Raw genomic sequence first — 13,563 nt, 5'->3', positions numbered from 1 at the left:
CTACCTTTTGCAATCATCCAAAAATAAGTCACTTTTCATTTGTCCGGCAAAGGCCTGTTGAGAAGCACAGAGAACACCTCAGGTTCTGAGCTGCTCAGAGGCAGCGGGACCCACCCAGCCTGGGCAGGAACCCGGGGGGGGTGGGGGGGGACACACTCGCCTCAGCGCGGAGCCCCGGGAAGGCCAGGAAGGAGCTGTCCAGCACAGACGAGTCCAGGTAGCTGTCGATGTCCAGGACCGGCTGCCCCGCAGGGGTGGGGCTCGGGCCCCCAGCCACCTAGGGGAGAGGCAGGCATTCAGCAGAGGTGTGCCACCTCCGGAGCAGGCAGAGCCTAGGCTGGGGCTGTGCTAGAGAATGTTCTAGAATCGGGCACATGTTCTGTATCTGCACTGTCCATCACGGTAGCCACAGGCCACTCAGGGCACTGGAATGCAGCTGGCAGAGCTGAGGACTCCAGTTTTATTTGTCATCGACTCAAACCAGCCGTGGTGGCGGCAGATTATCCCATGGGACCCCTGGCGCACACACCCCCAGGGTATGGTGGTGGGTCCCTCCTGAAGGAAGTGCTCTGTCCTTCCCTCATCTCATGCAGTCCCCATCAGATCGGGCGGGAAGCGCCTGCTCCTTGTCTCTCTGAGCCTGTGAGGCACTGGCCCTTCGGCAGGTGCACGGGAGCCACCAGGGAGGCCGTTTGGGCTCTTCCTTGTCAGAGGGTTTAAATCGCCACTCTGGCCTCTTGCTAGAGATCTGCTCAGGTTTGCGACATCTTTCCGGGTCTTTCCGGGACCCTGCCCGTCTCCCCTCAGTCACCTGACAGGCTGGTCCACAGCGGTCACGGGAACCCCCCCCCCCCAATCTGCCCTGTGATTTCCGTGGCATCAGAAGTGGGGCCCCGTTGGTTCATTCGTGATCTGGACAATCTGCATCTCTCTGTCTCCCTGGGTCAGTCGTCTCGACCTTCTGCCCCTCCCTCCGGCCACCCTTGGCGGCAGCAACGAGGCCCACGCTCCGTCCTCTGGAAGCTCCCCGGGCCCCAGCCCACCTTGCTCCGGGACATCCGGAAGAGAAACAGAATGACCAGGTAGACGGGATAGACGACCACACTGGACACCAGGCCGACGGCAACTGTGTCGGCACTCAGCGGGATCAGACCGGACACGGGCCCCGCGCTGTGTGGCAGGAGAGGAGAGAGACCCGGGCTGGGAGAGGCTGTGGGGGGTAGGAGGGGTCGGGCAGGAGGAGATCATCGGGCACCCACCTGTAGGCGGCGTCTCCCACGACCCCGTACCACACAGCATTGGCGCCCAGGAAGAGGCAGACGAGGAGGACGCAACAGGTGGCCCGCTGGACGCGGGTGAAGCGGCTCCGAGGAGGCCGGTCCCAGAGGGAGAGCCAGAGATGCTTGTCAAAAAAGCCACGCTGCAGCTCGGCCACCAGGAGGCGCCGGAACCGCCGCACAGCCGCGTCGCCTGCAGAAAGGGCACAGCTGGCTTCAGGAGGCCAGCGGCACAGGCCACCCCTCGGCCAGCCCGGGCAGGGACGGGCCCAGGCCCTTACTTGCTGCCAGCACCTCCTTCTCCACGAGGCCGCCATTGGCCTCAGTCTCCACCGACAGCCAGTCGTTGACCAGGAAGAAGGTGCTGCAGGCGGTCTGCAGGTCCCGGACGATGATGTGCTGCAGGAACCAGGCGGGGCTGAGCCCTGCAGCGGAGGGGCGGGGAGTCAGGCTGAAGGGCGCCGGTGGGGTGCCGGAGGGGCAGCCGCGGGCGCCCCCACAGACCTTTGTTGTCGTGCCACACGCGGATCTTCCGCACGCTGCCCAGGCTGTGCGGCGTGGCGATCTGGAACACGTCCAGGCTGTTGCGGCGGAAGGCCCTGTCCCCGTCCAGGTGCCGGTGGCCGCTGCGGCCCTCAGCCCCGTACAGCATGATGCCCACGTGTGCCGTGGTTCCTGGAGGATGGACAGAGAGGCAGCGGGGCTGGGTACATGACCCCGGGCGGACCTTCCTTCGCTCAGCAGACAGGCCGCTCTGACAGGTGCCCTCTCACCCCCCTAAACGTGCCAGACACGCAGCCGCCAACGACACGGCGCAGCAGGCGGGGCGCCAGATTAACCGAGCGACTACGTGAGACACAGTCGGCCCCACCTCCCTGTGATACCATATGCACGTGATGTTTTACAAAAACGGGGACTGGCCGGTGAGGGTAAGAGCACAGCGAGGAGGAGAAAAGTGGTAACGTGGGAGAGACGTTCAGAACAACGGTCACCAGGCAGGTCGACACTGGCCGAGGCCACGACACCAAACTCGCCAACGTAGGCAGACAGGGACCACGAGAGAAAGAACAAAGATGTCACAGAGCAACCCACGTGAGCGGTCAGAGGGGTGTCACGGAGCAGGAGGGCCAGCGAGGACAAGTGTGGGGGGGGGGGCAGGGGCAAGAGGACCAATGAGGACATGCCGGGGGGTGGGGTCACCGAGGAGGGCCAAGCAGAACACGCGGGGGGGAGCGGGGAGCAAGAGCAGGAGGGCCAACGAAGACACGCTGAGGGGGGAGCGCAGGAAGTGGCCGAGGCATGGAGAACACGCTCACGCGCGTGGCAGCTCCTACAGCCGCACGGCCAGCACTGCCCACGCTGCTCAGCAAGTTTTCCACAAAGAAATCGAACGCTTTTGCCCCCGGCACGTCTAACGTTCAAGTCACACTGTCCTCGCTCCGTCAGTCCGTCTTCCCAGTAACGGCTCACCACCACCCCCACTGTCGTCCGCTCGCTCACACAGGCGGGCCCCGCACTCCGATGCCCCGTGTGCCCGGAGAGCACCGTGAGGCCTGATGAGCTCCCGCCCCACGCGGCACCGGGTGAACGGAGCCCTCGTCCCGTCATCTACTAAGATAGTCGCTACCAGAGAAGATAGCCAGAGAGCACACGCAAGGGCGGCCGGGAGGCCTGGACCAGACAGCCCCCCGCCTCACCTGAGCCCCGGCCCCAGCCAGTCTTAACCAGGATCTCGTACTTGAAGCGGCCCCCCTTCCCACAGAAAGGGATCACGCGGACACGGCTGACGTCCAGCTGGTCCAGCTTACGCAGGATCACGGCCATGACCACATAGGTCACCAGGCACACGGAACAGGTCAGCAGGACGACGTAGTTCACGCCTGAGGCCGGTTCCTGGGGAGACAGAGCCATCAGGTCCAGGAGGCACGGCCCTCGCCTCACTTTCTCAGGACGAGAGAAAGGCTGGGGCCTCCGAGCCCCCCAGAAACATGGTGCAACTCACTGGAAAGATGAACCGCACGTGGCTGGGAGGCACGAAGAGGCTGGCCCCGAAGGCAGTGAGGTGGCGGGTGAGGCAGACGGCCTGGCTGGGCGACGTCTCTTCCAAAGGCACAAGGCCCTCTGTCCTCCACATCATGTCCTTCTCGCTGAAGTACTGGCACAGGGATGTGTACAGGCCCACGGTCACTTCCAGTGCCGACCAACGGAAGTGGCTGGTCAAGTTCAGGTAATAAGTCCCGCCTGGGTCTCTGCTCCTAGAAGTTGAGCGAGTGTCACAGCCAGACCCTGCCCAGCCCGAGTCACGGCACGTCCTGCTCCCAGACCCCTCGGCTGCAGCCACGCCCACCACGGGTGGCCAGGCCTGCCGCCTCCGGTCCTCCTGCCGCCAGACCTACTCCCACAGGAAACCCAGTGACCCTGCTGGCGTCCAGCCAGCCGTCAGAGATTAGCCCCCACTGTGGGTCCACGGTGGCCTGCTCCCAGGGCGGGGCGTGGGCTCACCCGGGGGCGATGAAGAAGGTGTAGGGCCTGTGGTCCCTGCCCGCCAGCGCCTCCGGGCCGATCCTCCTGCTGGCTGAGCAGTTGTGCTCGTTGGGCTGCGGCACCGAGTGCAGGTACACAGCCAGGTAGGGCTCGGGCTCCCGGGACAGGTAGTGTTCTAGGGGCACAAGGACAGCATTGGACGGCTGCCCCGCGCAGCTCGCACACCCTGGGGGACGCTCCCGGAGCCCTGTGGCGCCCTCCCTGCAGCCTGGGGCTGGGGGGCTGGAGAGCTCTCTGTTGCCGGCAGCACTCACTGTTGCCTCGTTCCCCGCTGCCCTGGGGCCAGGCCCCGGCCAGCCTATGAAGCAGGAGGCAGACTTTCCTAAAGGCCACGAGTCGGGGGGGGGGGGGGGGCACGAAAGACACCTGCTCACCAAGGGTCCCCCACACAGGCTGGGCCGAGGCCCGCAGCACCCACCGCTAAGCACCGAGTAGGTGAGCTGTAGGTGCAACCCGGCGTCAGGGTTGTTGTCCTCGGGGACGACCACAACGCCGACCGAGGCCTGCGGCTGGACGACGGCAGAGCCGGCAGGGGTGCGGCAGCCCCGTGCAGCCTGGTCTGAGTTGTTGGGTACTTTCACGGTGATGGCACGCTCCGAGGCCAGACGGCCAATGGGGATCTGGGCCCCGGCCTGTGTCTGGAAGGCCATGGACGCCACCTTGGTGGAGACAGTATAGTTGCTGATGTAGCCGAAGGGGAAGGGGTTGGAGTCGACGAGGATGATGAGCTGTACCACATCACTGAGGTTGGACAGGGCCCCGCTGAAGGCCTCAGGGATGGAGAAGTGGCAGCCAGGAACCGAGGCGTCGCCCTGACAGAGCAGGCTCAGCGGGTCTGAGCGCTTGCCCTGCGCCACGATCTCCTCGCCGGCCAGCGTCAGGGGCTCCTCGTTGAGCACGCGGGAGCGCATGAGGATACACATGAGGGCCGACGACAGGTGGTAGGCCCTGGATGCCACCATCAGGGACGGCGGCTCTGCACCCAGCTCTGAGGGCTGCGGGCCCTGCACGTCCGCGCTGGCCAAGTGGATGAGGTCACCTGTGGGAGAGGTGGGAGGAGAGGTGGCGGGGAGGGCTCAGAGGGGGGGCAAGCGGGGAGGGGGGTGTGGGGAGCACGCGCCTGCCTGGGCCCGGCCGCACCTGTGATGTTGAGAATGCTGTCGGCAATGGCCGTGGGCGTGCCGGTGCCCTCGGCGGTCTCGGCCTGCAGGATGTGCATCATGCCCTCGAGCTTGTGCAGCGTCTTCTTCAGACACGAACGGCACACGAGCTCCCTGCTGGACACCTGCAGGGAGGCCAGACGCCGTAGGCAGCCCTCCTCCGGCCTGGCTGAGCAGGGCCGGCACCCCCCGTGACCCTTCAACCCACTTCAGTTCCGTCACACCGGCCACGTGGCCCAGGCCTTTCCCCAACGCCCTTCACGCCGCGACTGGAGAAACCACCCCAAGCGTGGGTTCCAGCCATGTGCCTCCCTGCCGAGAGCTCTTCTGTGGTTTCTCCCCACCCGCGGGCGAGGAAGGTCCAAGGTAACGCGGTCCTGCCGCTCGCCCTAATCCATGTGCCTGGCCATGAGAGCCACGTGTCACAGGTGACCTCTCCCGCCTGGGAAGGTTCTCTGCTTCCTTCTCTGCTGAAAGCTGTGCAGCAATTTCCCACCACGCAGAGGCACAGCGTGCCCCCGCCCCCATCAAGACTGTGCTCAGCTCAGCCGAGCCTGGTTCTCGAGTCCTGGGCGACAGTGGTGGCTAACTGCTTGGGGCTGCAGAAGCCAGATCAGGTGTGACCGTGGGCTGAGTGGGAGGGCACCGGAACAGCCTCTTCACGTGTGCTCTCCTTAGAGCCAAGCCGCTCCTTACCCGTAGGCCACCCTGCACAGTCGCACCTGCAGCTCACATGCTAAATGGCCAAGGACAGGCACACGGCCAGGGAGACTTGGCCAGGACAGGGGCTGCCATGGGGCCCGAGGCCCACCCTACCGTGCACTGGGCCAGCGCCGCGGCAATCTGCCGGATGTCATCCACGGTGTTGACCCGCAGGGAGACCAGAATCTCTGTGACGTTTTTGCGTATCTGGGCTTGCAGCTGCCGCCTGGGGTCCGACTCTGCTGACGAGGCCAGTGCCTGCTCGTGCTGAGGGCAGTGAGCACAGGGGAGCCCTCAGGGCAATGGGCAGCTTCACTGGTAGCGACACAAGTTGTCTCAGCCACTAGAAAACTCGGGCAGCGGCTCAAACCCTGTTTCTTCAGGGACAAAAGGGGGCTTAGGGGGCTTTCCCAGGACTTCTCATGGGGGTGTGGAGGGCTGGCATCAGGGGAAGGGTCCACAGGCTGGGACTGTGGAGAAGAGGAGTTATTTCAAGGAGACGAGTCAGGGGGCCAACTGCTTGCGAGGCAGCGAAGACTGGCCCGGGCCCACCCTCCCCACCGAGGGCAGATGAGAGGAGGGACTCCTCACCCCTGCGCTGGCCTCGTTGAGCACAGTGATGAGGGCCAGAGAGTACTCGATGACGTGCTGGGGGTCAGCCTGTCTCAGTAGTCTGGGAAGCATGCTCTCCGTGAGGCTGTGCAGCCAAGTCGTGAGGTCCAGGGGGCCACCTGGCAGGTCGCTAGGGAGTTCGGGCAGAGTGATGGCCAGAGACCTGCGTGCAGAAGCTCTCGGTGAACAAGTGGCAGTCCCCGCTCCCACCTGCCCAGATCCCGCCCGGGCTCACCTATTGAAAGCAACCACAGCGGCGCCTAGCTGGTCCTGCACGACCACGGCCAAGTCCACCTGGAAGTGTGGTGCAAAACCAGGCGGCAGCACGGCTCCGTAGGCAGAGAGGCTGCCCCTGTAGACGCAGAACTCTTCGCAGTGGCCCTGGCGACAGCGCCGCAGCAACAGGGCGTACACGAGTGGGGCGCCTGCGTCTTCCGCATCCTGCCAGCCTGCGGGCCCCTCAGTGTCAGCGGCGCCCCAGACTCCCTGCGCCGCGCCTCCCTGTCACCTGCAGCTGTACTCACCTGTGCACTCGAAATGCACCTTGGTGGTGAGGGCGCGCACGGCGTCCAGCGGGAAGAGGCGGCAAGAGCCTCCGCGCGGGGGCCGGTTGGCGGAGAGGCGGATGGAGGCGCAGCCCTCTTCCTCCCCCGAGCGGCCCAGCACCGTGAGCGTGAACGTGTAACCCTCGCCGTCCCGCAGCACGCCGCGCCGTACCACCAGCCGCATGCCTGAGCTGCCTGTCGACGTGGTCGTCTCGTCCAGCACCAGCGTCTCATTGCTGAAAGTACGCGCCGCCCAGCGCTGCCGAGCCAGGGGACAGAGACCAAGGTGCTGAGGACCGGGAGCAGCCCCGCCCCGCCCCGCCCCGCCGAGGCCCCGCCCCGCCCCCCCAGTCCTACATTCGCTCACCCCTCGCTGGGAGCCCCCGCTACAGTTGTCACAGCGGCCCTCTAGGTACACATAGGAGCTACGGCTCACTGCGTACACGGCCTGCGCCTTGCAGGACACACACTCCAAGGACACAAGGGGCACCCGACCCCTACGGATCAACACCTGGAGACAAGAAAAGAAGCCACGACCTGAGCCAGGGCCTCCACTCCTGGGGCCCACACCCTGAGTCTGCACAGGGCAGTCAGCCCCAGCCAGGCTCCCCAGGGGAGCTGGGCCTCTGGCCTCTACCCTGATGCTGTTCTCCTGGCTGGGAAGCCTCCTCTCTGGGCCCTGCCAGCACCTAGTTAACCCGGAGTCCAACTTCCCAAGGCTCCGTGGGCTCAGCCCTCCTCAAGAACATTCGTTCAGTTTTTGATGTCTCCCAGTCTGGAGGATGGTGGTGGACACCCAAGAGGGCAGAGTCCACCTCGTGCTTATTTTCCGTAGCACCCAAAGCCCAGCTTGGGCCTAGCACACACGAAGCACTCAGGTACTCACCTGTGAACAAGATGGATGGACGGACGGACGTACCCGTGGAGGAGAAACAGAACGAACGCACGTGTGGGGTGAAGGCGGCCGTGCTCACTACACAGCCCCATCTGAGGTCGGTCCCACCTCAGCCAATCCAGGCTGGACCCCGCTCCGAGCTCCCCCGTCCCCACACAGCCCGTCCCAGGCACCAGCAGCACCTCGCGCACCTGCCGCCATCGGCAGGCCGCAGCAGCGCCGGCCCCAGGGGCCGCTGGCACCTCGGTCCTGACCTGCCTGGAGGGTGCAGGGGGCAGCAATGTTGAACACGTGTCCACCCAGGGCTGAGAACAGGCTCTTCCTGTTCAAAAACGAGGACACCCATGCTCTGGGAAGGGGGCCGGTTTCCTCACTGCCTTTGGTGCTGCTGGAACCCCTTACTTCTCACTAATAAATACCTAGAGCACCCAGGACCCCTCTAAGCTCCAGAAGGCCGCAGCGCTTCCGGAAGGAAACAAAACTGAAGCAAAACGTTTTGTTAAAGAGAATCTGTATCAATCAGACGTAGCAACTCACAGTGAGAACCAATAGCTTCCAGAACACCAAAACACAGGAAACCTTCACCAAGAGTGTTTGGCATGAATGGCCCTGTGCGCTCAGCCCTCCCTGGCTGCACCTCAGCCACGCCAGGGCCCAGAACTCCGCCTTGCTGGGCTAAGGACTGGGCCCCTGGCACCTACCGTCTGGTTTGTGGCCTCCTCCTTCCGGCCTGCCTTCCACACGGTCAGGTTGAAGGTGTACTCCACGCCAGCTTGCAGGCGCTCCCGGGGGACGGTGACCACGCTGCTCCCCCGGGGCCCAAAGGCCAGAGTGCACCCGCCAGTCTCACTCTGTAGCCACAAGGGAAGGGGTCGTGAGACCCTGGACGGCTTCAAAGCAGAGCCCAGCCCCGGGCACGTTTGGAAGACCCCCTGCCCCTCCGAGGCTCATCCGCACGAACGACCAAGGGAGCCAGAGGGGACCTCACGCCCCCTGGTGCACCGGACCTGCGTTGAGGCCACACAGGCCCAGTGGAAGCTGAGTGGCGTCTGGTCGCCGTCCTCCAGGTTGGGATCGTAGGACTTGCTCCCATCCAACACCAGATCCTGAGTGTCCGACCACACCCGGTACGAGCCTCCCTCGATGATGGGCACCAGGCGCTCAGGGACCACTGTCACGTTGGCTTGGATGCTCCGTGCCAGCGGGGTGTCCCCAAATGACACCAGGAACACAAAGCAGTAGTGGCCCACAGGCAGCGCCAGCCGTGGCACCACCAGCTGGGGCCGGCTCATGTCCACGCTGGGCAGAGCCACGGGGGCCATGCGCACCGGCCGATGGCAGCCAGCGGCACGGTACACCTCCCACCGGTACTCCGTCTGGTAGGTGACGCAGTCACGGAGGTTGACGTGGGCTTCCAGGTAGTTGCGCTGGGAGCGCCGCATCAGCACCTGCGGGGGCAGGGCCACGTCCACCTCGGGCTCCCTACAGGCCAGCACGTGGACGGTGACCGTGGCCTGGGCCACAAAGAAGCTCACCAGGTTGGAAGCGTTCACCTCCACGCGGTAGTCCCCAGGCCGCAGGTAGGAGTGTTCAGCCCAGGGCTCCTCCGTGTCCTCCGCCGGGGCCCCATCCCCGAAGTCCCAGCGATAGGCCACACGCCGGGGGCTAGGGCTCGTGGCGGCCTCGAACCGGGCCGAACGGTTGGTAAAGCAGCGGCCGCTGCGCAGCACCACGTGCTGGATGGTGTCCTGGACCTCGACCACGAGGGTGCGGTTCACGCCACCCAGCTCGTTGAAGGCGCGCACGTGGATTTCCAGCAGCCCCGCGGCCACGGGGGTGTAGGTGACGTCGCGGCCTGACAGAATGACCAGCGAGTCCCCCTGGACCTTTTGCAAGGAGAAGTACCACGCGTAGGCCACGCGGGACCCCCGCTGCACGCGGGCCGTGAAGTTCCTCTCCGTGCCCGTGGGGATGCCTGGCTCACAGCAGTTGGGCACCTGGAGCCCACCCACCGCCTCTAGCACCAAGATGCGCACCTGCGCCTGGGCCCGGCTCACGTGGTTTTCCGCCTGCACGCTCAGCGTGTAGTCCCCGGCCCGGGGGAAACTGCGGGAGAAGCGGGGCCCGGGCAGGGCCTCCGGGGCGGCCCCGCCGACCTGCAGGTAGAAGCTGACGGCAGAGCCAGCGGCCAGCAGGACCTGCAGGTGGACCGGCTGCCCGGGTGCCACCACCTTGCTGCTGGCCCACAGCACGAGGCCCGCGACGGGCTCCTCCACCGTGAGCTCACGTGTGGCCAGGCCCCAGCTGACGGCATTGGAGGCATTGAGCCGAACGGAGAAGGCGCCGGCGTCACGGAAGACCACAGAAACGTGCTGGCCGTGCCTGCTGCCACCCGGCACCTCCCAGCACCAGCTCACGTCGGTGCCTGAGTCCAGCTGCCCCCAGAAGGGCACGGCGGAACCCGCCGCCACGAAGCTGCCGCCCAGCTCGCCGGCCCTGATGCTGAGGCCGCTTACGGGCACCTGCACAGCCACCTCAGTGGTGGCGTTGGCCGAGCCCAGCTGGTTCCTAGCTGTGACCGTGACCAGGTACAGGCCGGGGGTGGGGAAGGTGTGGGTCGTGGACGGCTCTGGGGTCTCCCAGCTCAGTCCTCCCTCCAGAGACCAGCTATAAATGACGCCGCTGCCCCCAGCCAGCTTGGCACAGAGGGTGACGCTGGCATCGACGGCGGCCGGGTTCGGGGAGGCAGCTGCGGCCAGCCACCCCACAGGCTCCACAAAGTCCACCGTGCGGTTGGCCAGGGCGCTGCCCAGCATGTTGGCGGCCCGCAGCTGGATGTGGTAAGTGCCGGCCTCGAGCACAGTGAGCGAGAAGGCTCTGCCGCTGCCGGCCAGCGCCGGGCCGCCGTCCCGCTGGGCGGTCCAGCTGTAGGAGATGTTGGTGCCGTCCCGGACCACGGCCTGCAGCTGCAGCGTGCGGTTGGTGGGAAAGCAGCAGCCGCCTCCGCCCCCCACCACCTGCAGCCCCTCGATGTGCTGCAGGACGTAGACAAAGATGCTGTCCTGGGCGGCGCCCACCTCGTTCTCGGCCGTGACGATGATGTTGAAGGTGCCCACGGAGCGGAAGGTGTAGGAGATGGTGGGGCCCCCGGGGATGGGCGTGCAGCGGTCGCAGAGCACCCAGGAGTAGCGCACGTCGCTGCCGGCCTCCAGGGAGGTGGTAAAGCTGACGCTGCCGTTGAGGGGCACCACCGTGCGGCTGGCGTTGACGCTGAGCCCCCGCGCACGCTCCCGCACCGTGACGTTCAGCCGAGCCTCGCCACGGCTCACCTCGTTCCACCCGGTCACGCGGACGGTGAAGTGGCCCGTGCTGTTGTAGGCGTGGGTGACCGCGGAGCCCTCGAGGAGCCCGCCGTCCCCCAGCTCCCACAGGTAGGTGGCGGGGCACCCGCGGCCCACGGCGGAGAACAGGTACGGCTGCTGCAGCTCCAGCACGCGAGAACCGTTGACCCGGACGCCCGTGAGCTCCACGGGCTCCTGCACCTCCACGAGCGCGGAGTCGTTGGCAGCCGAGATGTTGTTGGATACGGCAACCGTCACCAGGTAGGAGCCAGAGGCCGGGTAGGCAAACGTGGCCTCGGGGCCCCCGACGCGGGCAGGATCCTCAGTGCCAAAGTCCCAGGTGTAACGGTAGAGGAACGGGGGCCAGGCACGAGCCACCCACCGGGCCTCGTCCCCGAGCCGCACGAACTGCCTCTCGGGCCACAGGGTCACGTTGCCCAGCTCGGGCTCCACGCAGACGCTGGTGAAGTAATGGGCCTTGTTCACGTGGCTCGAGAGGACCAGCGTCAAGGGGAACGTGCCGCTCCGTGTGAAGTTGTGCGTCACCGTCGGGTCCCCCGAGACGGTGGTGTTGGAGGAGCCATCCCCGAACGTCCAGTCAAAGATGTAGTGGGTGGGGTCCCCAGTGACGTGGGCCGTGAGCCGGGCGAGGGGCTGCACAGGGATGCAGGCCGCAGGCTCGATCCGCAGCACCTCCAGGACAAACACCTGCAGGGGCAGGCTCAGCGCCAGGCGGCCCGCGGGGCTGGACGCTCCCACAGTCACCGTGCAGTTCCGTGCCCGCAGGTACACGTGCTCCACCGTGGCCTCGGGGCCCGTGAGCACCGTGCCATCCCCCATGTCAAAAGTCCACGTGACGTTGTCTCCCGACTCCAGGGTGGCACTGACGGTCACAGGCGCGCCCTGCTCCACGGACGGGCTGAGGCTCACGCTCAGGCCCCGAAGCTCCTCAAAGACACGGATGCCGACACATGCCGTCACGCTGCTAACCGTGTTGTTGACCTCCAGACGGACGCGGTACTCGCCCCCTGAGCTGTATGTGTGGTTGACCTCCGGCCGGTGCTGCGTCACAGCTGGAGAGCCATCTCCGAAGTCCCACGTGTACAGGATGCCCCCAGGTGAGGGCAGTGGGCGTGGGGCAAAGGTGACAGACTGGCCAGCCACCAGGACACGGCTTCCCACGGCCACAGCCACGGCAGGCAGGGTGGCACGCACGCTCACAGACACTTGCCGCGTCAGGTTCTCGAAGGCGTTGGACACCAGCAGGGTCAGGTTGTACTCACCTGGGGGACAGGCCTGAGTGAGAACAGGGCCAGGGCCACCTCCACCACCTGCTTGGCGAAGTCATGACCTAACCCCGTGCTGCTGCGCGCCAGGGCCCCTCGGGAAGATAGAACAGGCCCTCGGTCAAAATGTCAATGGAGAATGCCCTTGGGCCCTGTCCCGGGAGGTCCTCGCAATGGGGCCAGTACCGGGTGCCACAAGCAGAGGGCAAGACGCGGGGCTGGGGCATAAAAGAGATGGGAGCAGACCCTCCCTGGTGAACAGACAGGGTCGGTGCAGGGCAAGGGTGGTGGGGTCACCAATGATCACTGTGCATTCTGCGTGTGAAACTTCTGGAATTTTAAAAATAAAAGGTAACTCCCTTCTGAGCCAAAAGTGGGTCTGAGTAGGAGCCAGGAAGGTCCAGTTTCTGCCCAAGAGATTTGAATCATGGGGCTCAGTGGCCCGGACACCACTCTTTCACTCTATTAAGCGCCCCAGGCCACCAACCCAGACTGGGCAGAAGGGGGCTGTCCCCACGGCAGGGTGGCGGGCCCCAGCGCTCACCTGGGATGGCGTAGGCGTGTGTGACATTGTGCTCCACCAGCACTTGGGCAACCGCAGGGTCTGGCACCCGAAAGGACTCACTGTACGGAGGCTTGAACTGGCCAATCACCTGGTCCCCGTCCCCAAAGGTCCACCTGCCGGGCCACAGGCAGACAATGAGCAGGCTGGAGTGGGAGCACGCTGGCCCGGCTGCAGCCGCTCCCCTCTCCCAGGGTCCCATGTACCCGCCACCTCCTGGCAGGTGAGGAGGGGCGGGCTGGGGGAGAGCCGGGCCTCAGCCCCACAAGGGCTCGGCTGGCTCCACTGCCCGCCAGACCAGGAGCACTCACAGAAAAGCCACCTCCACAGCCGAGTCCACCAGCACGTGGGCAGCCAGTGCCAGCGTGGCATTGGGGGGCAACACGGGTGGCACTGCAGACACCCAGAGGCCCCTCATCCTGTTCATCCGCTCCACGGTGACGTTATAGTTCACGGTGACATTGCTCACATGGTTGGAGGCCGTCAGCTGTGGGGACAGGTAGCAGTGTGTGGGCTGCCGGCGGGTGGCGAGGAGGCCCAAAGCAGCGCAGGCAGAACCCCACCCTGCACTCACCCGCGGCCAGCCGAGGGGTCCTCGGGAAGCAAAGCGGAACAGAAGGCCAAGATGAGCACGGCAGT

General features: G+C 65.7%; 1 protein-coding gene across 3 annotated transcripts in view; it reads right to left on the bottom strand.

The window, feature by feature from the left end:
• The window catches only part of PKD1 (polycystin 1, transient receptor potential channel interacting), a 44,118-nt gene that overhangs the window by 8,749 nt on the left and 21,806 nt on the right, over window positions 1-13,563 (bottom strand). For all 3 annotated transcript variants that reach the window (XM_045047539.1, XM_023247051.2, XM_011290710.3), the window contains exons 13-32: window positions 13,236-13,411; window positions 12,907-13,040; window positions 8,743-12,359; window positions 8,437-8,586; window positions 7,208-7,351; window positions 6,820-7,099; window positions 6,531-6,744; window positions 6,275-6,458; window positions 5,798-5,950; window positions 4,962-5,106; window positions 4,240-4,860; window positions 3,780-3,936; window positions 3,280-3,532; window positions 2,975-3,170; window positions 1,782-1,952; window positions 1,559-1,702; window positions 1,260-1,470; window positions 1,044-1,170; window positions 161-277; window positions 5-54 (exon numbers count right to left, since the gene is read on the bottom strand). In XM_045047539.1, coding sequence (XP_044903474.1) covers window positions 5-54; window positions 161-277; window positions 1,044-1,170; window positions 1,260-1,470; window positions 1,559-1,702; window positions 1,782-1,952; window positions 2,975-3,170; window positions 3,280-3,532; window positions 3,780-3,936; window positions 4,240-4,860; window positions 4,962-5,106; window positions 5,798-5,950; window positions 6,275-6,458; window positions 6,531-6,744; window positions 6,820-7,099; window positions 7,208-7,351; window positions 8,437-8,586; window positions 8,743-12,359; window positions 12,907-13,040; window positions 13,236-13,411 — 7,244 coding nt within the window. The remainder of the gene's footprint in view (window positions 1-4; window positions 55-160; window positions 278-1,043; window positions 1,171-1,259; window positions 1,471-1,558; window positions 1,703-1,781; window positions 1,953-2,974; window positions 3,171-3,279; window positions 3,533-3,779; window positions 3,937-4,239; window positions 4,861-4,961; window positions 5,107-5,797; window positions 5,951-6,274; window positions 6,459-6,530; window positions 6,745-6,819; window positions 7,100-7,207; window positions 7,352-8,436; window positions 8,587-8,742; window positions 12,360-12,906; window positions 13,041-13,235; window positions 13,412-13,563) is intronic.

The sequence above is a fragment of the Felis catus genome, chromosome E3 (genome assembly GCF_018350175.1).
Source record: "Felis catus isolate Fca126 chromosome E3, F.catus_Fca126_mat1.0, whole genome shotgun sequence".
Classification (NCBI taxonomy): domain Eukaryota; kingdom Metazoa; phylum Chordata; class Mammalia; order Carnivora; family Felidae; genus Felis; species Felis catus.
Note: the sequence above shows the minus strand (reverse complement) of the source record. Positions and strands in the feature narration are given on the sequence as shown.